This window comes from Ictidomys tridecemlineatus, chromosome 2, assembly GCF_052094955.1.
Source record: "Ictidomys tridecemlineatus isolate mIctTri1 chromosome 2, mIctTri1.hap1, whole genome shotgun sequence".
Lineage (NCBI taxonomy): Eukaryota > Metazoa > Chordata > Mammalia > Rodentia > Sciuridae > Ictidomys > Ictidomys tridecemlineatus.
In genome coordinates this window covers 274,494-298,935 of record NC_135478.1, presented here as the reverse complement: position 1 = coordinate 298,935, position 24,442 = coordinate 274,494, and the positions used below count along the sequence as shown (strand labels likewise).

Below are 24,442 nucleotides of genomic sequence, written 5' to 3'. Positions count from 1 at the left end.
GTGCCCTAGCACTATGTTCCCAGATGACAGTGTCATGCTGTGTCACACACCTGCCCCAAGCCAATCGTGGAAGCCAGGGGACACTGGAATGCTCCACTTGGCCAGTGGTGCCCAGGTGGCAGGGGAGGGGTGGGCTGGTGGGACAGGGAGCATGGGGCCACTGCTCATGCCCAGGATCCTGGGGCAGCCCCAGGGTGTCCCCATGCAGACACCTAGGAGGTGCTTGGCTCTGGGGCTGTGAGAGGTCATATCCACGTGGGGCACTCCTGAGGACGAGGCCCCTCTTGCAGAACACCACAATGCCTTGGAGATGGCTGGACGGCAGGGAGGCTGGGCCCAGTGCAGTGTCTCCTGGGCTGGCCAGCCATGCTTGCCTCTGAGCGTCCCAGTCCTCTGAGAGCTCACGCTTGGCTGCCCTCTCTGCTCGGCTGGGGGTTCAAGTGGCTCCGTCCCTAGCCTCCTGCTATGGAGTTTGCTGGGAGCACAGGCTTCACTCACCGCCTGCCTCCAGAGCTCGAGTGGGAACAGGAGCCTGATGCTGCTCTGCTTGGCAGCAGGCTGCACCACTCCCGACACTACTCACCGGCCACCCAACCTACACCAGACTTGGACTGGGGAGCGGCTGGGGCCACCCACCAGTCTGAGAAGACAGATTCAACAGACCCATTGCGTTGGCCTCTCAGGCAGAGTGGGGTTGTCAGTCCTAGGTAGGAGGGAGGTGGGGGCCAGGCTCTGGGTGTGTGGGTACAGATGCCTGAAGTCATGAAGTGCTGACAGGGAGCTGGGGGGACCGCTGATGGAGGTGGCACCGTGTGACTCTGGAGGGCCCCAGCCTGTTGGCCCTTGGTCTCCTCTCGCAGCTGCCTTCTTCCAGGCAGGGAGGGATGAGGAGGGGTGGAGAGTCCACTGCCATCCCTCGTGTCGCTGCCAGCTGCTCTCTTTGCTGGATGGCTAGGGAAACTGAGGCCCAAGAGGAGCCACTGGAGTGGGCAGGGCTGTAGAAGGAGACTCACGCTCCAGAGGAATGGGCTGGCTGGGCAGTGGGCCCACTCGGTGCGCGTGTGCACACACACACACACACGCACACGCACATGTGCATGCACACAGGCCTCCACAGACTTTATTTCAGCTGAGCTGGGCTTGTGAGTGTGGGTGCACAGCTGTGGGGGTGCAGTGTCCTGGTGGCCCTGTCCTAGTGCAGGGGTGGGAATGCTCTGTCCTGGGCCGGTCCCACGCCTCTCCCAGGAGCAGGCTCAGCCCACTGGCTTGACCTTGGCGATGAAGAGGGCGGCTGCCTTCTCCAGGAACTCCTCTCGGGACATGGGGGAGCTGGGCCTCCGGCCGGTCGCTGCTCGGTCCAGGGCCAGCGCCAGGCTGTCGGGTCCCAGGCGCGAGCCGGCCTCCAGGTAGCATGCAGGCACAGCAGTGTGGTCACCAGCCCCCAGGGCCCCCTCAAGGGTGTCCAGAACGGCCTGGCCCACACGGCGGTCAGCCACTGCCAGGCCTGGGGCCTCAAGAAGCCGGAAGAGGGCTCCTGCCCGGGCCACGAAGTCCAGCAGCACAAAGCAGGTCAGCATGCCTGCCCGGAAGACGCCCCGCGGCACCGCCTCATGGTCGCGGCACTGGATCTTGCGCAGCAGTGGGGCCACCACCTCCTCCGGGGCCTCTCCATCCCTGCAGATGCGCTTCAGCAGCTCGCTGTAGGTGCGGCCATCCAGCCCCGGCCTCTTCCTGCGGCCGCCGGCACTCAGGCACTCGTAGGCCACGCTGACGTTGTTGTTGAAGGCTGTCCTGTGGGTAGGACAAGGTTGGGAGCTGTGGCCACCGCCTCCTGGGCAGATGCTGGCCGGCCCAGATCCCTCGCCTCTCCCAGGTCCCCTCTCCCCAGGGGTGGCTGCCTAACTCACCCTGAGAGCCTCCCGGGTCCCCTGTTTCCCACCAGGGCAGGTGCCTGCCACTGCTCAAGCCCTGGTGTTCAGAGCACAGCCCTCTGCTGGATGACTGGCAGGCAAGCCATGGGCATCTGCTGCCCTCATGGGTCAGAGGCCTTGTCCCTACAACCCCACAGGCAAACCACACGTGTGACTGGCCATGCCTGTTCACAGGAACAGGCCCACCAGCAGCCTGAGGCCTGTGAGCCTGCACAAGCAGAGCCCTCACAGCGGCCATCCTGTGGGTCCCAGAGGTATGGGGCCACTGTAGTTCGGAGCAGGAAGAGAACCAACAGGAAGCAGCTGGACACAGGCCTCATGCCTTGGGGCACATCATTCCACCGCCCCAGCATCAGTGTGGCAGGGGCTTGGCAAGTGCTGCCGCCCAGGTCAGGGTTAGGAATGGGCATGCCCTGCAGAGTGCTTGCAGGGATAGCCCCAAGGCAGAGTGGGGGCCAGACCCAGCCTCCTAGGGCTGGGTTCTCGACCTCCTGGCCGGCTGCCATCTGCGGCTCTGTGTTGGCACTGTGAAGCGCTGGAGGCCAGTGGTGTGCAGGCTGCAAATGCTGACTGCACCCGCACAGCCTCTCAACAGCCCTGGAGGCAGCCAGCCCTGGGTCTTCTCGCAGGGACGGCACAGTGACATCACAACCGGGCTAAGCAAGCGGGGTGAGGGGGGTGGCAACAGGGCAGCCCCGAAGGATCTATCTTCCTGCTGGGCAGTGGCACAATCTGAGGGAGGCCACTGCCAGCCCCATCCCACACTTCTCAGGGCCCACTCCGGGCTAAACACCCAGAGCTAAACCATCCCTGCTGGGAGGCACAGACTCCTCGGGGCAGCCGGAGCCTCCGGCTGAGCTGCAGCCACCCGGTGTGGGGTTTTCCATCCTGTGTGTGAAGGGGCGTCCTGGCCCCACATCCAGCCTGCACCTGGTTTCCCTCTGTGGGCCTCAGGCACAGGTCTCCTGCCCTCTGCCTGCCCACCCACTCTCTTGCACTGACTCCTTTCCCTGGAGGCGGTGGCTGGGGGGCAGGAACTGGGCCCCTGTGGCTCCTGGAGCACCACGGGGCACTATGGGCATGCAGGGCTCTGCGGCTGCCACACCTGGGCAAGTCCCTGCCTATCAGGACCTCACCCTCCTCACTAGGAGGGTACCAGCCTGGTCCTTGCATTTCAGATCCTTGCGAGGATGGAGCAGACTGTGCGCCACAGACCTGGGGCCGTGCCCAGTGTGTGGAGTCCCATCCGTCTGTGGCTCAGATGCTGTTTGAGCAGGATCCTGGCCCCATGTCCAGGAAGCACTCAGCAGTAACCACAGCAAAGGCTCCGCCCCATGACCAGGAGGCACTGAGGTGTGACTGCAACCAGTGAATCAGGGTGACACCCAGGAAGGGGCAAGAAAGGGAGGAGAGGCACCTCCTTCCAGGCTGCCTCACTCCCCCTGAGGGTGTCCTGCTGCACCACCCAGAGATGACAGGTGCACAGAGCACGGCACCATTCCCCTCTGCTCTGCAGGTCAGGTCGGGCAGCCAGCCAGGACAGCTGGCAAAGCTCGCCCGCACTTGCTAGGGAAGAGAACACATTGTCTATTTTCACCTTCGACCAGTGGCTCTCAGTGGAGACCCTGAGCCATGTCAGACACGTGTGGTCCCAACGGGGGAGTGTGTGGTATGGGTGGGTAGAGGCCAGGGACTCTGCTCTGCACCCTGCAGTGTCCAGGGTGCCCACCACAGTGGGCTGAGGCTGGGCCCTACCCAAGACCAGCCAGTCCTCCATGAGTACTTTTCTGGTGACAACATGTTCAGGGACACTGTGGAAGAGTCCCTCTCATCAGCCATGAGGTAGCCAAGGAGGCCCCATCGGCTGAGCTGTCCGACTCCTGGCTCTGCCCTGTGGTGGCCAGCCATGTGGCCTTCAGACACCTACATTCTTGTGCTCCAGGTGGCCTTGCTGGCCAGCAGAGAGGGCCAAGGTGACTTCTCCCAGACCTGGCATCTTCAGCTCAGCCTCAAGTACTGGGGGACAGCAGACAGCTACCTGGCCCTGGGCTTCTGCCCCTTTCCACCGGCCGAGAGCTCCTGCCTGCTGTCTGAGGGAGGCAGTGGCTGGGATGTCTGAGGGAGGACAGGAGCAGGCCTGGACCCATGAGCGCGATCGGACAACATGGGAACCTGTCTTATTCATTCACTCCTGGCTGGTCCCTGGGAAGCCAGGTGACCCCAGGGCCATCATATCTGCCACAAGCACCCACTATCTGCTTCCTGTGCCCCTGCCACTCTGACTGAACTCTAGCCAACAGCTGTGACACTTCCATTCTGGGGGACCAGGGATATCATATCATCCAGAACCTCAGGTAGGGGCCTTTGCAGATGTAAGATGAGGTCATGCTGGAGAAGGATGGGCTGCAATCCAACACCTAGTGTCTTTACAAAGCAGACGGAAGACCAAGGGGGGAGGACTGGGAGATGGAGTTATTAGTCACCACCAAGGGGCACTACAGACCCGAGCCACCACCAAGCTGGAAGAGCAGGAAAGACCTCCCCTAGACCCTCTGGAGAGAACATGGGCCTGATGACACCGTGGTTTCAGACTTCGGGCCACCTCAACAATTGAGAAAATTAATTTCTGTTTTAAGTTACTAAATTTATGGTAATTTTAAAAAGCAGCCCTAGATTATTTTTTTTGTACCAGGGATTGAACTGAGGGGCACATAACCGTGAGCCACATCCCCAGCCCTTTTTAAAGTTTTGAGTCTGGGTCTTGCTAAATTGTTTGGAGCCTCACTAACTTGCTCAGGCTGGCTTTGAACCTATGACTCTCCTGCCTCAGCCTCCAGAGCTGATGAGATTACAGATGTGTGCCACCATGCCCACCAGCCCTACGAGATGAACACAAACATCTTCATCTGTGACAGCTGTGCTGGACCTGAGCCACCACATATGGAGCCCCGTCACTGATCAATTTCCTCCTTGAGGCCACTTCTCCTGGCTCTTCATCTCTGGCTTTGCCTTCCCACCCTTTCTGCGGGCTCTGCTCTTCTCTCCTGAGGCCTTCTCAAATCCTCCAGTCTACAAGGGCCCCAGCCCAGCGCTGTCTCAGGCAATCCAGTCCCCCTTCCCGCTGTGGGCTCCTCATGCCAAGGAGCAGCCCTACTCCCCTCCACTCCCATCACTCCGCCCAGCCCCAGACAGTCGCCCAGGGCTGATGCTGCGTGTTGGACAGCTTCCCCGTCTGCTGCAACCCTCACTCAGGAACTGGGCCACCTTGGGAGTTCAGCACCGTCCCATGCGGGACACAGACCAGGAGCCCCGTCTCGCCAGCTCGCCCCACTCCAGGCTTTCCTCCCGCTGGCCACGCTCGGCTTTAGTCAATCTCCAGGTCTAGTTATTCGTTTCTGGCTTAAGGGACACGGTACCCTCCGACTTAGAAAGCCCCCAGCTGCAGCAGAAACGCGCACCAGCCCGCAGCCGGCACCGAGGGCGAAGTAGCAGCTCCACTCTGCCCAGGAGGCGAGGACTACAACTCCCAGCAAGCTCCGCGCCCGGAAATACAGCGCAATACCAGCCCACCGGCTCCGGCCAGGAGGCCGCGAACTACAACTCCCAGAGTGCCCCGCGCCCCGCCATAGGCCGGGAACTGGAGTCTGGCCGCCGCCCCGCCCGCACCTCTGTGAATGGTGAGCCAGGCGAAGGTGCCACAGCGCGCGACCCAGGCGCTGCTGCTGCAGCAGGAGCTGTCCCGGGGGTTCTCCGGCGCCGCCGCTTGCCGGAGAGCGCAGGCCCATGTTCTCGAAGTAGTGCGCCAGAAAGGCGATGGGCTCCTCGGGCCGCGCCTCCAGAACCTTTAGCAGGGCCGCGCGCAGCATCTCGGTCACGCCGACCTGCCGCAGGAAGTCCTCCTCATTCTCGGCGGCCGCTTGCGCCCTGGACACCGACGGCCGGCCGTTGTCCGTGAAACTGGCCGCCGGTGCTACCGCCGGCCGCCGCTTCTCCACTGCCGCCATCTTCACTGAGGGCACTGGGACCGGAAGCGCCGCCATGTCCCACGTGCCCCGAGTTTCCTGGGCGGCCATCTTGGTTAGGGGCAGAGGGCGCCCGAACCTTTTGCGAGACTCCGGAAAATAAAAGGGGCAGGTAACCCTTTTCCTTGGGTCCTAGTTGGTATTCTCCCTTTGCTTCTCTCCGCGTGTATCGAATTGGTCTGATTTCGCCCCGGAAACTGAATTTTGCCAGATTCTAAAATGGTTGCTTAGCAAGGGCTTGGTTTCTGGCATGAAGCCGTATAGCTTGCCATCTGGGTAGTGGGTGAGTCCTTCATTAGCATGGTCTCCTAGCAACCGTTCTCCTGGGATACCAGCAAAGTCCAACCTATCGTGCGCCAGTATGGACGCTCCCTGACTCCAGGACTGAGTGTCCACCCCAGATCCTTTTCTGAGTTTGTCGAAAGCTTTGGACTCGGGCTGAGCTCCTCCCGGCCTTTGGCCTATCTCGGTCTTAGTAGAGCACGCCTTGTGGGGGACCCCACCTCGGACATCCTCCAGTTGTGTTGGAGGTCCACGCGCTCCTACTCGACCTAGCAGCCTGTGCACAAGTCGCGGACCTAGGCCGTTACTCTTCCTGACCACCAGAGGGGGCGTGCTGCCGCCGCGTCCGTTGTGGCTTTAAGCACTTGGGTGGCTCCCTGTGCGCTCTGGCTAGGGTCCCTCCTCCCCCGCCTGGCATCTCAGGCTCTTGGCAAGCTGACCTCATTTCCAGTTGCTTCCCTGCCCCCATCTGCAGCCTCTCAACTCGTGCCACTTCCCTCGATCAGCCCCTTGTCCTTATCTGCCCAGGCGACCCCCATCAAGTACTTTCCAGGTTCTCTGGTTAAGCTCCATTGGGCCTCGCCCAGCCCAGGCAGCACGGGCTTCCAGCGCTCTGCCCAGAGGCGCGCTTCTCTTTGGGGTCAGCCCGGCGTGCGTGCGGGACAGCAGGGGTGGCGCCAGGCTCGCCGCACCACAGGAATCACCAGCGGTTAGACCAAGTGGCCTTTATTCTTCAGCTCCGGGCCGGGGGTGGGAGGTGGGAGGTGGGCCCAGGGCGGGTAGCTCAGCCAGCTGGGGAGGGGGCTTCCTGTGAACTGACCACCAGTGTGGGTGGCAGGGTCGGCCCTCTCCTGCCCAGGGCGCCCGCTTAGTGGCGCACCTGCAGGAGCCGCAGGGAGACGGGCAGGCGGGCGGGGGTCGCGGGCAGGGGTCGACAGCGTCTCCACAGGCGGTAGGCGAGGGGCAGCATCAGAAGCAGCCCCAGCACCAGGCTGCCAGTCCACAGGGCGGCGGGCGGATGGTCGGGAGCTGGAAGAGCGGAGGGGCGGTCAGGAGCGCCGGCCGCCGCCGCAGGTCGGCAGCCAGCGCGGGGCCTCGTGCCCCTCAGGTCCCTGTGGGTTCCCAGCGGCCGGCTGGTGAGCGCCTCTGCACGTGCCGTGCGGCTGGCCGGCGCGCTGACCCGTACCCTGCCTCGGGACAGGCAGTGTGGAAATGCAGAGCGTTAGAAAGAAAAGCCGGGGCTGGGGGGTGGCTCACGGCAGGGCGCCCGCCCAGCACGTGTGAGGCCCTGGGTTCCACCCTGGGCACCGCACAGAAACCAAGGAATCAGGGTCTGTGTCCAACCACAGCTAAAGAACGTGCGTCAAATATTAGATTCAGACTCTCATGTTTATGCATCGAGATGATGAGGTTTGGAACATCTTGGGCCCCTGGAAATCTACTCATCACACTCGTTTTTGCTTTTTGATCCCCCCCCCCCCCCGGGGGGTGGGACCCAGGCCTGGAGCACAGTGGCCACCCCTGGCCTCAGCCTAGAAGCTGCAGCCAGGGGAAGCCCCTGGACAGAGCCTGACCCTGCAGTTTCTCACCTAAAGTTTTGATCCAGAGACTCTGCCCCTCCCGGCTCCTTCCCGGGCATCAGAACTCACAGGTTTTTGGGATCACCTTCTGGATGGGCACATAGAGGCTGACCACTTGGCCGCCCGGGTCCAGGCGACACTGGAAGAAGCCCTCGGTTCTGGAGCCGTCTGGAGGCAGGCTCAGCCATGCCTGAGCCCCTGCTTCCCTCCTCTTGTAGGCTGCCAGGCCCCCAGGAGCCAGGGTCCAGTGCACGGTCATGCCAGGGCCACAGGCCGCCTCACACAGCAGCTCCCAGCTGACCTCTCCATCCAGTGCAGGCTCCAGAGACCAGTGGATCTCTGGGCGGCAAGTCCTAGTGGAGCTGTCAGTCCTGGGGGTGCCGGTGGAGCCCTGCTGGGGGGTGGCCTGTGGGGAGGTGGTGGTGGGGGGCTCTGATGAGGTTGGGTCTGGGCGCTCCAACGAGGTCTGGCTGTGCAAGACTGGAAACAGAGTGACCGTTTCTTCTTACTTCCCGAGCCTCATCTCCCCCTCTGGACCACCCACTGCTCCCTCTGGGCTGGACCTGGCGAGTGGGTCCCACTCTTGGCAGCCCGGCCCTGAGCTGCTGCCGCTCCACGTGCCTTGGTTTTCTCAAGTGTAAAAGGGGCGAGGGTCACCCCACCCCCTTGGGCTGCAGCAGAGAGTAGCAAGGGCACGTGCTCAGGACACCTTTTAACATGGAATAGGAATGGGGACAGGGTGTGGACTGAGGCTGGGACCTTGTAGGGTCTAGAGAACACTCCTGTAGCCAGGCACCATGTCTCACCCCAGTAATCCCAGCAGTGCGGGAGCTGAGGCAGGTTCAAATCCAGCCTCAGCAACTTTGAGAGACCCTGTCTCAAAATTAAAAAATAAAATAAAAAGGGCTGGGGATGTGGCTCAGTGGTTAAGTGCTTCTGGTTTTCTATTCTTGGTATCAAAATCCCAAAACCGTCAGGCACAGTGGCACATGTCTGTAATCCTGGCAGCTCGGGAGGCTGAGGCAGGAGGATCACGAGTTCAAAACCAGCCTCAGGAAAAAGCAAGGCACTAAGCAGCTCAGTGAGACCCCGTCTCTAAATAAAGTACAAAATAGGGCTGGGGTGTGGCTCAGTGGTCAAGTGCCCCCGAGTTTAATCCCCAGTATCCCCCCAAAATAAAAACAATCTCTGTGTGCCCCCTTCATATGGCCTCTGGCTTCTACTCCGTTTTGGAGCTCTGGGTTAGAAACCAGGAGTTCCAGGTGGAGAGTTTACAGAGCTCCCCTAGGGATGTTTCCGGGGCTTGGAGATGTGTGTAGGATTCACCCTAGAGACAGGGCATTGCCTCTGCTCCTGTTGTGGCTGCTGAGGATATCACTGTGGATGACACAGATGTCCCTTGGCAATGCCAATGGTGGGGACAGATAATGGGAAAAAAAAGCATAGGATGTCAGGTGTTAAAAATGTGGTGGAGAAATACAAGGCACAGGAGATGTGTGCCTGTGTGCCTGTGGGGGTGGGTAGCTGGGGAGCCTCACTATGGTCACCTTGGACAAAGATCTGGGAAAGGTGAGGAGGAGCTGGGACCGGTCTGGAAAGGTATTCTGGGCACAGGGCACAGCCTGTGCAAAGGCCCTGAGGCTGCAATGAGCTTCACTGTTGTGTTGGAGGAACATGAGGAGGACCATGGCTGGAGCAGAGGAGCAAGGGGTGTGGAGGGCAGGGTGGCCAGTTCTGCCTGGGGAGGGTGGACCTGAGCTTTGACCCTGACGAACATGGAGGGACGTGGGCAGAGCAGGGTACAGGGCAGGAGCTGTATCTGTTGAATTAATGATTCTCTCTGGTGGCCACAGGGTAACAGACTAAAGGCGGATCCCAGGACAGACTGTGTGAACAGCTCCCAGCAGCCGAGACACACAGGTGGATGAATGTTGCTGTCCAGGCTGGAGGGGGTGGGCCTTGGGGATGCCAGGACCCAGGAGGCTCACCTGGAAGGGCCCGGCGGTGGCTCAGCTCCAAGCCAGGGAGCCGCATGGTGGCCTGGCAGTGGAGGGTGGGTGGGGCAGGAGTCCCCAGGGGGGGCAGCAGCCAGCGCTGTGTCACCCGGAACAGCAGGTCCTCTGTCTCCTGGAGGTCCTCCTCCTTCTCCTCTCTACCTAGGGCCTGGACACCCTCCAACTCTCTGTTTCCCAGGAGCAGGGAGAAGGACAGTGTGTCAGTTGGGGAGACGCTGTGGGCAGTGCAGGCCACCTCCTGGTTCCTTCCAGGCACCAGAGTCGCTGGGGATACAGCCAGCTGGTCCGGGAAGGCTGTGGGCAGAGCGGGTGCCTGCTCAGGGCTGAGGAGCCCACAGGTCAAGGCTGGGCCAGATGTGGGGGCCGGCGGGGAGGCCACAACTGGGCACTGACCACACCCCGGCTGAGTAGGATGGGAAGGGCTCGGAGGAGCCAGATGAGGGTCTGGGTGGAGCGGGGGCTTCAGAGCGAGGGTTTAAAGATGGGCCTGGGAGAGAGGGCGAAGCCTCACCGTACACCAGGAGTTTCACTGTGCGCTGGAAGCGACGGTCCCCGCAAGAGCCCTCGCACACGCGCGTGCCGGTTGCCGACAGCGAGGCGTTGTGCACGGAGAGCACGCTGCTGCCCGCCTCCGACAGCACCGCGCCCAGGCCGATGTCCAGGCCCCGCCACCGCACTCTGGCCGCCCCGCCCGCACAGGCCAGGCTGCAGGTGAACTGCAGCGACGCGCCCACGGCCATGGCCACCTCGGGCTCCGGGGGCTCCACGTGCAGGGGCTGACCTGCGGGGACGCAGCTCTTAGCCCAGCGCAGGTCCTGCCTGCTGCCCGACCTCCACCTAGGTCCTGGACTGTGAGGTCGGAGGGCGGCCCAGGCCCACCCCTCCCCCTCCCCTCCCCCACCTCAGTCCCTCCCTTCCCCATCCCCTCCCTGCTCACCGTGCCCCGGCTGGAGGAGCCCCAGGGAGAGGGCCAGCAGGAGGGCGAGGCCCTGCTCCATGCTCTCCCCTCTTGTGCTCCCCTGGAGGGAAACGGCTTAAATAGCTGCGTCCCGGCAGCTTCCCGCCTCTGCAAACCTGCTTCTCCGCCCCCTCCTCCGCAGCTCCGGGGGGGGGGGGGGGGGGGGTTCCCGAGGGGCTTTCCTGGCCTAATCCAGAGGCCAGGGCTGGGGGCCAAAGGTGGGGCGAGGACCCGGGAACCAGGGCGGAACAGATGGGGCATCAAGGTTGGGTCCTGTTCCAGACTGGCTTATGGACGGGAAGGCAGAGGATGGAGCCTGCAGAGGGTCACGGTGGAGGTCAAGTGCATGGGAATCGGTGCTGGAGCACCTCCTGACCACTGGTCAGATCTGGGCCTTCACCTCTGCGGGCAGCTTGCAGGGGTGTGGAGGGCAGTGTGGCCAGTTCTGCCTGGGCAGGGTCTCAGAGGAGTCCTGGGCTGGGGCCTCCTGCGTGTGGGATCTCCTAGGGGCTCCAGGCCTGAGGCTGTCACAGAACTGTCAGACCTGCCCATTTCTGAGTTCCCCGGCTCCATCCTTCCCAGTGGCCAGGGTCCCCCCACCTCAGGCACTGGGAAGCCTGGGTGCCAGGATGGACCTGGCCTGCGCAGCCTGCGTTGCCTTTCACTCATCCTGGACTCACCCCCTTTCTGCCTGGGGCACTGTCCCTGTTCCTCTGCTAGTCCTTCCTGGTCTTCCCCACAGGGACTTGAAGCCCCTCTGCCCTGCTCTGCCTTCCCTCCGAGCCTCTGCATGGCCCCACTCCCACTCCTTCAAGTTCCGCCCAAAGACCCTGGGTCCTCTTGCCCGCCCGTCCCCCTTCCCCAGGTGCTTTTCCGAGAGGCCCTCTGGGACCTTGTCTGCATGCCCACCATGACCCCATCTGTGCCCTGCAGGAGGACAGCACAGCATCCTGGCCTGCCTCCACTGACCTCGGGGTGTGGCCTTCAAGAGAATTCGGGCACTGGGGTGGAGCCCACCCATGTCAGAGGCAGAAACTGGGAGCAGTGAGGGACCCTGCAGCCATGTGTGGACCTGGCCTCTGCACCCCCCCCCCCCATGCGCAGTGCCGGGAAGAGCCTTTCAGGAAGGTGGACTCCAAGGAGCTGGCCCTTCCCGGGAAGCTGGGCTCTTAACCCCGTCGAGGGGCCACAGGCATGGTGAGTGGGCCGCTTCCCAGCCCTGACCTGGTTTCCTGCTGCCCTCCAGCCCAGAGTGGTGGGGAGGGGTCAGGGCGCCGGGCAGGCTGAGGCCCCAGGGGCGTGTCCCCAGCTCTCCTCCCAGCCCAGCCCTTGCTGGACGACCATGGTGCTCAGGTCAGACTTTACCTGTGGACCTGAGCCTTTCCTGTCTACAGTGGCCAGAAGGACAGGTGGGCTGGCCCCAGGGGAGGCTCTGGGCAGAGGGCCACAGTTGGGAAGGGGGAGAGTGAGACAGAGGAAGACACTGAGAGACAGAGATACAAAGAGAGGCAGAGACAGAGAGAGATAGGCAGAGATAAAGACAGAGAGACACAAAGAGAGACAGAGCTGGAGATGTACACAGAGACAGTGATAAGAGAGATACAGAGACAGAGAGGAGGAGATGGTGAGAGGCAGGGATTTGGGGCTGAGTTCTGAGAGGCTCAGGGAGGTGTGAGCAGCCGGAGAGCCCTGGTTCCAAGTCCTTGTGGCCTGGTGAGCTGGGCCCAGGCTGAGCTGTGTTTCCTGCCACACCTGGGCACCTGGGCCCTGGGGCTGCTTCCTGCAAGTCCAAGGCACTGACCCCCTTCCTGGCATTGTCCTGTGGGAGGAAGTGCTCATAACTGGCCAGGAAGCCTCCTTCCATGGAGGGTCCGGCCTCCCCAGAGACCCAGCGTCCTGCTTCCCTGCCCCGGGTCTGGAGGAATGTTCCCGGAGAGAGCCTTGCTCAGCAGGGAAAAGCCGAGGCAGCGAGTCCAGGGCCAGGAGCCACACACTCAGGCCCCCACAGACCCTCACTTTCACCTCTGGCAGGGTGGCGTGAGAGGACGTCATTTAGTAAATACCTCAGTGGGCTGCGGCCCGGGACACCCCCAGGCTCCACCTGCACAGACTGCAGGAAGAGCTGGGGTTGGGACTCCACCCCAAGGGGGCCTGGCCAGAGGGCGACAGGGCCTGAGGGGATGACTCTGGGTTGACGCCATGCTTTTCCTGTTCTGGGAAGCTGACTTGGTTTGGCAAATTGGGATGGGCCGGGAGCCTCAGAGCCAGGGCCCTCTACCCTTGGGATGGGGGCAGCGAGAGAAGAGGCCTGAAGACCTCACAAGCCATGCTGCAGCTGAGGCCTCTGCGGAGGCTGGCACTGGATTCGGGGAGAAAGGGTCTGAATGGCTGGCTCTGGCCCCTGGAGGAGCCCTGAGTCCTAGGCAGGCCACCCAGGAGGAGTCATTGGATGAGCTGACCTCCCTTGCTGGGTGGGCAGCAGGCCAGCCTCCCTGGAGGCTGTGACCACCTCACTCCTCCCCACCTGGCTGGCTTGTCCACTGCCTGGGGCTGGCTGGACAGACAGCACTGACCAGGCCACCCCCAGGGTGCTGGATGTTCTGGTCTAGGGTGGTCCCTGCCTCAGTCACTGGGCATGGGCGGGTCTTGTGGTCTGAGCTGAACAGGAGAGACTGGGGCACCTTGGGGTCCCTGTGCAGGAGTCACCCCCCACCCAGCTCTGGGAGGGGCAGGCAGATGTGGCTTGGAGCTAGGTTTGGGTGAGGTTCTCCAGGGGGTGCTGGAGCAGGGTGGAACCTCAGAGCATGTGGGGTCACAGGTGGGCTTGAAGCACCTGAGTAGGACCTGCAGCCTGACCTCCCAAAGGCCCTGCCACCGAACTTATTGTCCCTGACCTTAGGACCTGGTGGCCAGCTTGTGCGGTCCTCCAGCGGGAGCCCCTTGCTGCAGCAGCTGGCTGGGGGACCTCAGGGCCTTGGGGAGCAACTGTGGCTGGCTGGTTGTGCTAGGGTGAGGATGGTCCCCAGGACTGCTGGGAGCAGAGAGCAGGCACCACCGACTACTGCGCAGTCAGCAGCTGGTCAGTGGCCCCAGGCCAGTGGTGGGGTGTTTTTCTTCTAACCTGCAAGTCAGTCTTAGGACAAAGGACCCAGCACTACCTGCTGGAGACGGGAAGGTACAGAACTCCTAGACCTAAAGGCTGAAGCTTTTCTGGGGCCAACAGTGTCCTCCAAACTCATGTCCACATAGAGCCAGCTAACATGGCCTTGCTTGGACATGGTGCTCTGCAGGCATGGCGAGTTAGTGACTAGCCTGGTGCAGTGACCAGTGTCTTCATATGGGACAGACCTGAGGTGCGCATCCCAAGGTGGCATGATTCTCAGGGTGGACACAGCGAGGCAGATGCACCTCCTGCTGGACATCCACAGAGAGCAGAGGCAGCAGAACCCACCCAGAGTGCCTGGGACCAGAGTGCTTCGGATTTCAGTTTCTAAGTTTGCAATATTTAGTTAATAGACTTTACTGGTTGAGCATTCCTAACTCAAAACTCTGAGATATGCAATGCCCCAGAAGCTTCGACAGTTTGGATTTCAGAAAAGACACTATTTACAGTAGCATCAAGCCGACAAAATGCCTATGGACGCCCTGGGGCAGGATGCGCAGGCGCTGGACTAGAAAGGGGGCTGCTGCCAGAGAAGTCACACTGAGCAAGGGGGCTGACTCAGGTCCTGAGGCTGAAGGTCCACTATTGGTGACGTCCATTCTTCCTCAGTGGGTCAGTGCCACATGGACCAGAACGCCACAGAGCGTTCTGTGAATGCCACACACGGTGTTCACTCAGGGGGGCGGGAGCCTGTGTGGTACCCCAGAGGGACAAGCCCCAACATGTGGGCACCCAGTTCTGTTGCAGCCCTCCATCACAGCAGGGCGGGGTGACACCCCTACTCTGTGCACTAGTGCCACCAAGCCTGAGTGACCCTGGCCAGTGTGGGGGTTTCCTCAGCACACCCAGCCCATCCTCTCTGCGCACGAGTGGGAAGCCCAGGCCTCTGGGACTTCTGCCCGGCCTGGTTCCACACTGCCTGGGGTGAGGCCTGCAGGCGGTGCTCAGTAAACCTGTGAAGCACCTATCTGCCCACCTGACCAGCACCTAACAGGACGACAGAGGTTGAAGGACAGCGAGTTACCTGGACACACTCAGCCGGGGAGATGTGGAGTCCCTGGTCCCAGTCCCACTCAGCCCTGGCCCCTTCAGCTGAGCCCCTCCCCAGGGAAAAGGCAGGAGCCGGGTCACCATCTCTCCCTCCCTGTGGCCTCAAATGGCCTTGAAGCCATTTTTTCCCTTTGCCACTGGCCAGAGCAGGAGATGCCTCCTGACGCCAAGTTCTTGGCCTCCCACCATCCAGGGAGGCTCCACGCGCTTGTGATTCCTTTTCCTGGGTACACACTTCTGCAGGGCTCACTCTATGTGCATCCACGTCTTCACTGCCCGTGTCCTTCAGGGCCTGGCCTGGCCCGTCTCCTTAGCTGCCCACCCCTAACCTCCTGGCTGGTGCCTCTGGGTCAAAGCGTCTGGAAGACAGAGCTCCCCGCTGCGGCCACAGGGCACTCTTCACTCCTCTCCTCACCTCACGTGCCCAGGAGCCCCCAAAGGCAGCCTTAGGCCTCCCTGGCTTCCTCAGCTGTCCGCTGGGTTCTTCCCCCCGCAGATCCATAGCTGCTTCCTGAAATCTCAGCTGTTTTTACTGCAGGAAGACGGTGGAAACGCTTTCCAGTACTGGGGGAGAGCAGTGGGCGGAACCGCCAGCCACGCAGGCCCCGGCCAGGGACAGGTAACCCTGCCACCTGGACCTCAACCTCAAGCTAGCCCCTCCGCCCCGGGCCCCGCCCCTCCGCCCCGGACCCCGCCCCTCCGCCCCGGACCCCGCCCCTCCGCCCCGGACCCCGCCCCTCTCCCAGACCCCGCCCCTCCGCCCCGGGCCCCGCCCCTCTCCCAGACCCCGCCCCTCCGCCCCGGACCCCGCCTCTCACCCGGACTCCTCCCCGGGGCTCCGCCCCTCCGCCCCCCCTCCACCCCGGGCCCCGCCCCTCCGCCCCCGGGGCCCCGCCTCTCCGCCCCCACCCACGGCCCCGCCCACAGCTCCCAGCAGCTCCCGCCATGCCGCGGGCCCAGGGTACTGGAGCTCGGTAACCCAGAAGACACTGCGCGCCTCGGGCCGCTCTAGCGCTCAGTCTCCCGCACTCGCCTGGGGAAAGGACGGGTCCCCCGAAGGTCCACGCGCGGGTTCCCACCGGCTCCAGCCCAGGGTTCACACCCTGTCACCCCTGGATCTCATCTTGAAGTACTCTGCGCGCTGGGGCAGGGGCTGGAGACCGAGACCCCGCCTCAGTGCTGAGCGGCCTGGCCCTGGACTGCAGGCCATGGACGCTTGCTGTGTGCCTGCACCGGTGGCGTCGCCCGAGGCCAGAATCATGGACCGCGTGCTGGTGGTCTCCCCGCACCAGGGGTTGACATCAGGCCTCGGGAGCTGGCATTGTGGCGCGAGGAACTGGGACCATGTTCCAAGGCTGCGGCCCTTTTGCTAGGGGCTGAGATTATGTGGCCAGGGCTGGGGTCCTGTTGCTAGGGACTGGGACTATGTTGCCAGGGCTAGAATCCCGTTGCTAGGGCCTGGGGTCAATTACCAAGGCTGGGGTCCTCTTATTAAGGCCTGGATTTGCTTTGCCAAGGCGGGGGCCCTGTTGCTGGGGATTGGGATGATGTGGATAAATCTGGTCCTATTGCTAGAGGGCTAGGTCCTATTGCCCTTGTCTGGGTCCTGGAGTGCCAAGGTGACGGTTCTGTTGCTAGGGAGCTAGTCTTGCTAGGGACTGGGATGATGATGGCGGGGTCCTGTTAACTAAGGGCTGGAGCTGATCTTTGCTGCCAGGGTTGGGTGAGTGCCTTGGGGCAGCTGTCGAAGAACTTGAATGCTTTCTTTAGGGTTTGGATGGTATTTCTGGTAACTGGCACAGTGGTGCTGGAAGTCAGGATCCTGTTTGTCTTTTGGTTCTAATATCTTAGAGGCTAAGGGCAGTTGCTAGGTGTTAGGTCGGTGGGGGAATATGAGAGAGAAGAGTGTAAGGGTTGGGAACCACTGGGAGGGGGTGCTCCCCCAGGCCCCAGGGGAGCTCCTTCACATTCAGCCTCATTACAGGGGGTCCTGCTGATTGACAGGCGTTAGTCAGGAGATCTGGCTGATTGACAGGCGTTTCCACCGGCATCTGATTGATGTTCAAAGCAGCGCGGGCTGCTTTGTTCTAAGTTGCCACTAAGTCGCCACCAAGTCGCTGCCACCGACCTAACACTAGGGACAGGGGTCATTCATTAATCCACATTTATTGAGTGCTTGCCGTATGGCAACCATTGTTGTAGGTTCCAGGTTACAGCAGAAGGTGAGGGTGATGGCCAGGAGATGAGAGATGACCAGGGGATGGGGATGATGAGCAGGTGGGCAGGGTGATGGCCAGGGGACAAGGTGATGGCCACGTGGTCACCACAGTGGACCCATCTTGGGCAGGCAGGGTGCTAAGGACTTTCACAGCCACCTGCACAGGGTGATCCTGGACCTAGGGCTTGAGTGGTTGGACCAGGGCCCTGGGGGAGGGGCGGTGCTAGGGGTCCCTCTGTCAGGAGACCCTGGGCCTCGCACCACTCTTGTCCACCTTGAACTTGGCAGTCCAGTCTGAGACATTGCTCACGTCCCTCTCCGACTACCCACCTGCCCGTCAGACTCCACACCCTGTGGGCCATTGCCTCTCCTGAAACCTTATCCTCCTTTCTCTGCCCAGAAAACTCCTATTAATCCTACCAACTAGGCCCCAGTGAAGTGTGTTGTCTCTGAACAAAGGAGACGAGATCCTGTCTGTGGGGGGTGCTCCCCCAGGCCCCAGTGGAGCTCCTTCACATTCCCGTGGCTCTGGGGTCCACGGCTGTGACTGTGTCACTGCGACCTCGACCTCCCATGTCTTGTGGACTTCTGAGTGTCTCAGTGTCCCAGGTTTCTCTTTCTCTCTTTTTTTCTAAAGACACTCCCACGTCGAGGTTCACAGCGATCCCCGTTTTCATCGAGCCTGGCTGCAGGACCCTGTTCTGGAGACCTGCGGCACTGGCCCTTGTGCAGACTTCACTTTTCAGAGCTGAACGTGACGCTCAAGGTCTCTCGCACCTGCACTGAGCTCCTCGTCCACGCTCCTGTCCACACTCCGCCAGAGGTCCGTTTTCCTTGTTGGTGCGTTGTGTCGGTGCCCAGTGGTGGGTTCTTTTCGACATGACCACACATGCCTGGAGTTCAGTTTACTGTTTCAGGTCCCAGTGACCCCAACCGCCCTCTTCCCCGACTGTGCTGCCCACCGTCCACTCATTTACTGGCTGGGTTGTGTTGGTGCTTTGTAGATGCCCGTGAAGGAGGTCCATTTATACACGCACAGCGCCATCTGTTGAACGCTTTCCACATTCTCCACTCACCTGCGCACCACCCAGCCGCCCTCTTCCCTGTGATTTCCTGTCCCCTTCCTGTCCCCTTGTCTTGCTCCAGCTGGTACACGTGAGAAAACACTGGGCCCTGGCCTGTCTCAGCCTGGCTTATTTCACTTAGCATCATGTCCTCCAGTTCCTCCCATTGACTGCCAAACGCCATGACTTAATTCTTTTGGCTGAGTAGAGAATCATCTGTGCCACATTTTCTTTATCCATTCATCTGTTGATGGCCACCTGGGCGGGTTCCATAGCTTGGCTACTGTGAATCGTGCTGCTATAAACACTGAGGTGGCTGCGTCACGATAGGGTGCTGATTCTGGTTCTTTTGATGAATACCAAGGAGTGGCATAGCTGGGTCACATGGTAGTTCCGTTCCTAGTTCTTTGAGGACTCTTCATTCTGCTTTCCAGAGTGGCTGCACTGATTTGCAGTCCCACTAACAATGAACAACTGTAAATTTCCCCCATATCCTTGCCAGCGTTTATTATTAATTGTGTTCTTGAAGAGTGCCATTCTACCACAGTGACATGGAATCTCAATGTAGTTTTTTTTTTTTTTTTTTTTGGTACCCAGGGCACTCAGGCACTGAGCCACATCCCCAGCCATTGTTTATGTTTTATTTACAGACAGGGCCTTGCCAAGTTTCTGAGGCTGGCTTTGAACTCATGATCTTTTAACCCGTCTTTGATCCACTGTGACATGACTTTCCAGAGGGTCCATCTTCACAGTTCATGAGCTCTGCTGTCACTTCGTTATCCACGAGGAGGCCATAGTTGTATAAGGGTTCATCTTGTGTCATATGTCTATGAGTTTGACAAACAAATATCAGGTTGTTGCGACAATGATCCTGGAGACAACCCAACTCCCCTGGTTACCCCTCCTATCAACCTGCTGTCAAGTGCTGTTGGTGAAGCTGCAGAACAGAGCAGGCACCACTGCGAGGATCCTCATCCTTCCTGGGTTGTGCCTGTCAGCCTCCCAGCCTCCCTCCCAACCTCCCTTCTAGCCTCCCACTCTTTGCCTCTGGATTTCTGCAGCGGCTGCCCACCCCAGGTCTCTTGCTCTGCAAGGTCTGTTCTCCCCACAGGTGTTAGAGGGCACTCCAGCGCCTGACGTGCATGTCCCTGCTCTGTTCCCAGTCCTCTCTGGGCATCAAAATACATTGTCGAGTGGGGTGGGGTTGGGGCTCAGTGGTAGAGCGCTCGCCAAGCATGTGCAAGGCCCTGGGTTCCATTTGTTAGACCAGGACGCAAGAAAAGACCACTGACTCCAATTAAAATCAAATTAAAGCCAGCTTATTATTTCAGCTGGCCGGGCTGCCTCTCCCAACAAGAACCTTGGGGACAGGAGCCCTGCAGTTTCCTGCAGCCCAGCTTTATAGCCCAGAAAGTTACACACGGGTGTGTGTGTGTGTGTGTGTGTGTGTGTGTGTGTGTGTGTGTGATAGATGACAAAACTCTGAGGAGCATAACACAAAGGCTAGTTTACGTTTTTGCTGGCCCCGACATAAGAATTTATGAAGGTCATTAGAGCCTCAGAGAGGGTGGTTATCTGGCCAGGGAAGGCCAAGATGGATGGGGCATCACCAAGGTTTCAGAGAGGGCTGCTATCTGGTCAGAGAGCCAGGCAGGGGTGAGTTCACGGCCCGGGCAGGCATTCTAGGCAGGTTCAGAATTTGCAGTAATTTATTGTAAAGCCAAAATTACCTCTCAATGGCTTTGTGGTGAGAGGGCTCCCATTTTAAGAGAAAATCAGGCTGGGTCTATCACATCCTCAGCAATGCATAAAAATAAATAAATAAAACAGAGGTGTTGTGTCCAAGCAAGACTAAAAAATAAAATATTTAAAAAAGATTACGTTGTGGGTGGGTGGAGTGATGCACTCCTGAAATTCCAGACCCATGGGAGGTGGAGGCAGGAGGATCACAAGTCCAAGGCCAGGCTCAGCAGTTTAATGACACTGACTGAAAATAAAATATAAAAACGCTGAGGAAGTGTCTCCCAAGTGTATTGTGTCCTGTCTGCTACGTGCCTGGGTGTCCACCCTAACCCTGGAGCCTCCTGAAAGCCACAAGACGATGGGGAAAATCCAGTGGTAGGGGATTCAGCTCAAGGAGACTCTTCAAAGTCCATTTCAAGAGGGCGCAGCAGGACAGAAGCCACTGGAACTGGGGAAAAACAAACGTGAACTGCCCAGGGTCCCTGAGCCTCCGAGGGACCTACCCAGTGTCCACTGAAATGGAGGAAAGGACGGGCTCCAAGGGCACAGTCCTGGAGGACACCGACAGGCCCAGCTCCAATCAGCTGGAAGACAACAGCCGTCCACTGTTGAGAGCCACAGCTGAAGGGGCCCCAGCAAACTTCCAGCTGCTGGCTGATGATTGGCTCACAGTGGCCCCAGCAACATCTAGCTGATTGGCTCCTCTGTGGTGATGCTCATTGGGCTGTTTCCCTGCCCTTTCAGACCATGGAGCTGCTCATTGGGGGACTTCTTTGCTCCGCCCACGCGACCCAGCCAATCGGCCTCAAGAGCAGGAGGATTGTGGGAGGTGGAGAGGTTGGTGTGGGGAGAGGCTGGTGGAAGCCAGTGGTGGCAGTTGGGCTCTGAGGGTTTTTCCTGAGGAGCTGTTTTGTTTGGCGTTTGTAGTTCTAAAAATAAAGTTAGTTTCTTTTGACAAGTGGCTCCTGAATTGTGCCCAGCCAGACTTCGGCATTTGGTGGCTCGCACGGGGAGCGACTGAGGGTAAGTAAACTGCCCGCCCCTGAGGGCAGGGCGAGAGGATGGGGAGCCATTCTAAGTCTCCTCTTTTGTTTTGCTTCATTTTTGTTTTAAGTTGCCTGTCCCTGGAGATGAGTGAGAGGGAAGAAAAACCGCTCACATCTGAGGAAAAACTATTTGCGTCTGAGGAACAGATAGGGAGCAAGGACGGATGGACACGTCAGGAGGATAGAAAGGCTGATATAATGATTTTGTGTGGTTCCATTTTTATTTCATTCTGTCTCGGTTTTGTTAGGCGTTATCTTGTTGGGTTGTATTATAGTAGAAATACGGGATCAGCAATTAGTAAAAAACAAACCGAAAGAGTGTTAAGTAAATTGTTAGAGCAAGGAGGCATCTCAGTAAAATCAAGAGCCTTCAGGGCATACATTGATACAATACAAAAATGTAGCCCATGGCTTTTTTTTTAATATTTATTTTTTAGTTTTTGGCAGACACAACATCTTTGTTTGTATGTGGTGCTGAGGATCGAACCCGGGCCGCATGCATGCCAGGTGAGCACGCTACTGCTTGAGCCACATCCCCAGCCCGCCCATGGCTTTTTGAGGAGGAGTTGTTGATATGTCACAATGGAACCATCATGGTGAAGATTTAAAAAGAATAGAAAAGAACAACCCAGGGACTCTGCCAGTTGGCACATTGCCATTGTGGATGTTCGTATCTGGTTTGCTTAGTCCAAAGCCTTCAGTTCAGACAAAGATAGAGGAACAAAGCTTAGAGCAGAAAAAGCCAACAGGGGGAAAGTTACAACAGGAGACTGCTACTAACACCTTTCTATCAGAGGACATAAGTGTCCAATCAACAGCACCACCTCCATATGCTGGGAGGCTCCCAACCCCCGCAGTTGATAGTTGGGATCCTGAGACAGGATCTCAAGTATTAACATGCCCTGTATTTGAGGTAGGAGGGCAGCAAATTCACCAGGGTTTAAATTTCAAATCAGTGAAGGAGCTAAAAGAGGCTGTAACAACCTATGGTCCTCAAGCACCCTTCACTGTAAGCTTGGTCGAATCCATTAACAACTTAAACATGACGCCAGCAGATTGGGCTAATATGTGTAAAGCTGTGCTAAATGGAGGTCAATACCTGTTATGGAAGGTTGCCAATGAGGAATTTTGCAAGGAGATGGCTAGGCGAAATGCAGCAGCTGGTTATCCTCAGAGAAATCTAGATATGTTGTTAGGAAAGGGACCTTATGAGGATCGGCAGCAACAAATTGCATATGATCCTGGCGTATGATCACAAATTGCTGTAGAGGCGATTAGGGCATGGAAGACTTTACAAGGACATGGAGGTTTACAAGGTCAATTATCTAAGATAATACAAGGAGCTAATGAATCTTACGCTGAATTTATAGATAGGCTTATTCAAACAGCTACCAAAGATTTTGGGAATACAGAACAAGCAATGCCAATAAAACAACTGGCTTATGACCAAGTGAATCGTTGGTGCAGAGATATCATTAGACCATGGAAACATGAAGATTTAAACACATATATTAAATTATGTAGAGACATTAATGAACAAGAGCAAGTCATGGCAGCTGCAGTAAAACAGGCTTTAGATGCCACAGACATTAATGAACAAGGGCAAATCGTGGCAGCTGCAGTAAACAGGCTTTATATGCCAGGCCAAGAACATGCTACAATTGTGAACAAACAGGACATTTTAAAAGGAATTGCCCCATAGAAGGAGGGTTTAACAAAACTAGGTATCAAAGGAGTAGAATACTGGGTATTTGCCCACGATGCTGTAGAGGGAGACATTGGGCTAATGAATGCCGTTCTCAAACCACCATAGAGGGTACTCCATTATCAAAAAACGAACAAGGACCAGGTGTTTATCCACGATATCGTGAAGAAAGGCATCGGGCTCCATTGCCAAAAAATGGACAGGGGGGCCCAATGCTCCGGGGCCCAAAACCACAAATATATGGGGCACTGGAGGAACCCAGCAACCCCATCAGGGTAGTGCCCAGGACACATTGTCATCAGATCCCTTATCAGACAAACCAGAGGGAGCGCAGGGTTGGACATCTGCGCCTCCGCCAGAGCAGTACTAACTCCAGAGATGGGAGTTCAAATCATTCCCACAGGGGTGAAAGGACCTCTTCCCAAAGGAACAGTAGGCTTATTATTGGGACGCAGCTCTTCTACTCTAAAAGGACTTTTGATAAGTCCTGGGGTAATTGATGCCGATTATGAAGGTGAAATAAAAATTATAGCCAGTTCTCCAAAGGGTATGTCAGTAATTTCACCAGGAGATAGAATAGCACAGTTGTTAATAATACCCAGCCTACATGATAAAATTTCCAGTCATACTGTAGAAAGAGGTTCCAAGGGATTAGGCTCCACAGATGTAGATTGTGCTATGCTTTCTTTAAATTTAGATTCTCGCCCCGTGCTAAAACTAAATATTCAAGGACATGAGTTTAATGGGCTACTGGATACAGGTGCAGACCTTAGCATCATCTCTCATCAAGAATGGCCAAAACATTGGCCATTACAACAAGCCACTCAAACACTTTGAGGCCTAGGAGTGGCAACTAATCCCCATAGAAGTGCAATGGTATTAGATTGGAAGGATCCTGAAGGATGTGAAGGAACTATACAGCCATATGTATTGGATCATCTTCCTATAAATTTATGGGGACGAGATGTCTTAGATCAATTAGGTTTGACATTAACAAATAACATCAATCAAAATGCACCCACTATTATGGCTAGACAAGGTTTTAGGAAAGGAAAAAGACTAGAAAAACAAGAACAAGGTATAGCAACACCAATACAAATAGATCGAGGAACAGACAGACATGGGTTGGATTTTCACAAAGGGCCACTGAGACAATAAAAATTACTTGGAAATCAGAAAGACCAGTGTGGGTTCCTCAGTGGCCCCTGGCTAAATAAAAGATACAAGCAGCCCATGACCTGGTCAAACAACAATTAGTGGAAGGACATATACAACCTTCTGTATCTCCCCATAATACTCCCATTTTTGTCATCAAAAAGAAATCTGGTAAATGGAGATTATTGCAAGATTTAAGAGCCATTAATAATGAGATGGTTATTATGGGACCTGCTCAATCGGGGATTCCTCAATTGTCTGCTTTGCCAAAAACTTGGTATGTTTTAGTTATAGATATTAAAGATTGTTTTTTTTTCAATTCCAATTCATCCTGAGGATAGTCCACCTTTTGCATTTACTATCTCTGCACTGAATCATGAAGGTCCTGATCAGAGATATGAGTGGAAAGTACTCCCTCAAGGGATGGCTAACAGCCCAACTATGTGTCAAATTTATGTTAACAAAGTAATCCAGCCACTTAGAAATCAAAATCCTGAATTACAAATGTTG

At 57.9% G+C, this 24,442-nt stretch overlaps 2 protein-coding genes and 1 long non-coding RNA gene across 5 annotated transcripts; 1 reads left to right on the top strand and 2 right to left on the bottom strand.

Moving 5' to 3' along the window:
* Positions 1-1,094: 1,094 nt before the first annotated feature.
* Positions 1,095-5,967, bottom strand: Tpgs1 (tubulin polyglutamylase complex subunit 1). The gene is made up of 2 exons (XM_005331933.5): positions 5,598-5,967; positions 1,095-1,791 (listed from the first exon to the last, which is right to left on the bottom strand). Exons 1-2 carry the CDS (start codon positions 5,933-5,935, stop codon positions 1,254-1,256), a joined length of 876 nt encoding a protein of 291 aa, XP_005331990.2. The 5' UTR covers positions 5,936-5,967; the 3' UTR covers positions 1,095-1,253.
* LOC120891558 (uncharacterized) lies at positions 5,952-20,984 on the top strand. 2 transcript variants are annotated; one of them, XR_013430801.1, is made up of 4 exons: positions 5,952-6,065; positions 11,722-11,985; positions 15,540-15,620; positions 17,857-20,984. It is a non-coding gene; the product is annotated as an uncharacterized LOC120891558 (long non-coding RNA). The 2 variants fall into 2 exon arrangements; XR_013430802.1 differs by lacking the exon at positions 5,952-6,065 and adding an exon at positions 8,185-9,735.
* Positions 6,946-10,912, bottom strand: Madcam1 (mucosal vascular addressin cell adhesion molecule 1). Of its 2 annotated transcripts, none has more exons than XM_078032109.1 (5): positions 10,768-10,912; positions 10,342-10,611; positions 9,804-10,124; positions 7,885-8,295; positions 6,946-7,264 (listed from the first exon to the last, which is right to left on the bottom strand). In XM_078032109.1, the coding sequence occupies exons 1-5, from the start codon at positions 10,826-10,828 to the stop codon at positions 7,104-7,106; spliced, it is 1,224 nt and encodes a 407-aa protein (XP_077888235.1). In that variant the 5' UTR covers positions 10,829-10,912; the 3' UTR covers positions 6,946-7,103. The 2 variants fall into 2 exon arrangements, with proteins under 2 accessions (XP_077888235.1, XP_077888238.1); XM_078032112.1 differs by having other exon boundaries at positions 7,138-7,264; positions 7,825-8,295.
* Positions 20,985-24,442: the final 3,458 nt, after the last annotated feature.

What these genes read in the sequence shown, in the direction of transcription:
- Tpgs1 (XM_005331933.5), bottom strand. Translation starts at nt 5,935, where the DNA reads ATGGCGGCAGTGGAGAAGCGGCGGCCGGCGGTAGCACCGGCGGCCAGT. An exon ending in CTGGCTCACCATTCACAGAG is followed by an intron (nt 1,792 to 5,597) that starts GTGCGGGCGGGG and finishes TCCTACCCACAG; the next exon opens with GACAGCCTTCAACAACAACG.
- Madcam1 (XM_078032109.1), bottom strand. Translation starts at nt 10,828, where the DNA reads ATGGAGCAGGGCCTCGCCCTCCTGCTGGCCCTCTCCCTGGGGCTCCTC. An exon ending in GCTCCTCCAGCCGGGGCACG is followed by an intron (nt 10,612 to 10,767) that starts GTGAGCAGGGAG and finishes GCGTCCCCGCAG; the next exon opens with GTCAGCCCCTGCACGTGGAG. An exon ending in AGTGAAACTCCTGGTGTACG is followed by an intron (nt 10,125 to 10,341) that starts GTGAGGCTTCGC and finishes CTCTGCCCACAG; the next exon opens with CCTTCCCGGACCAGCTGGCT.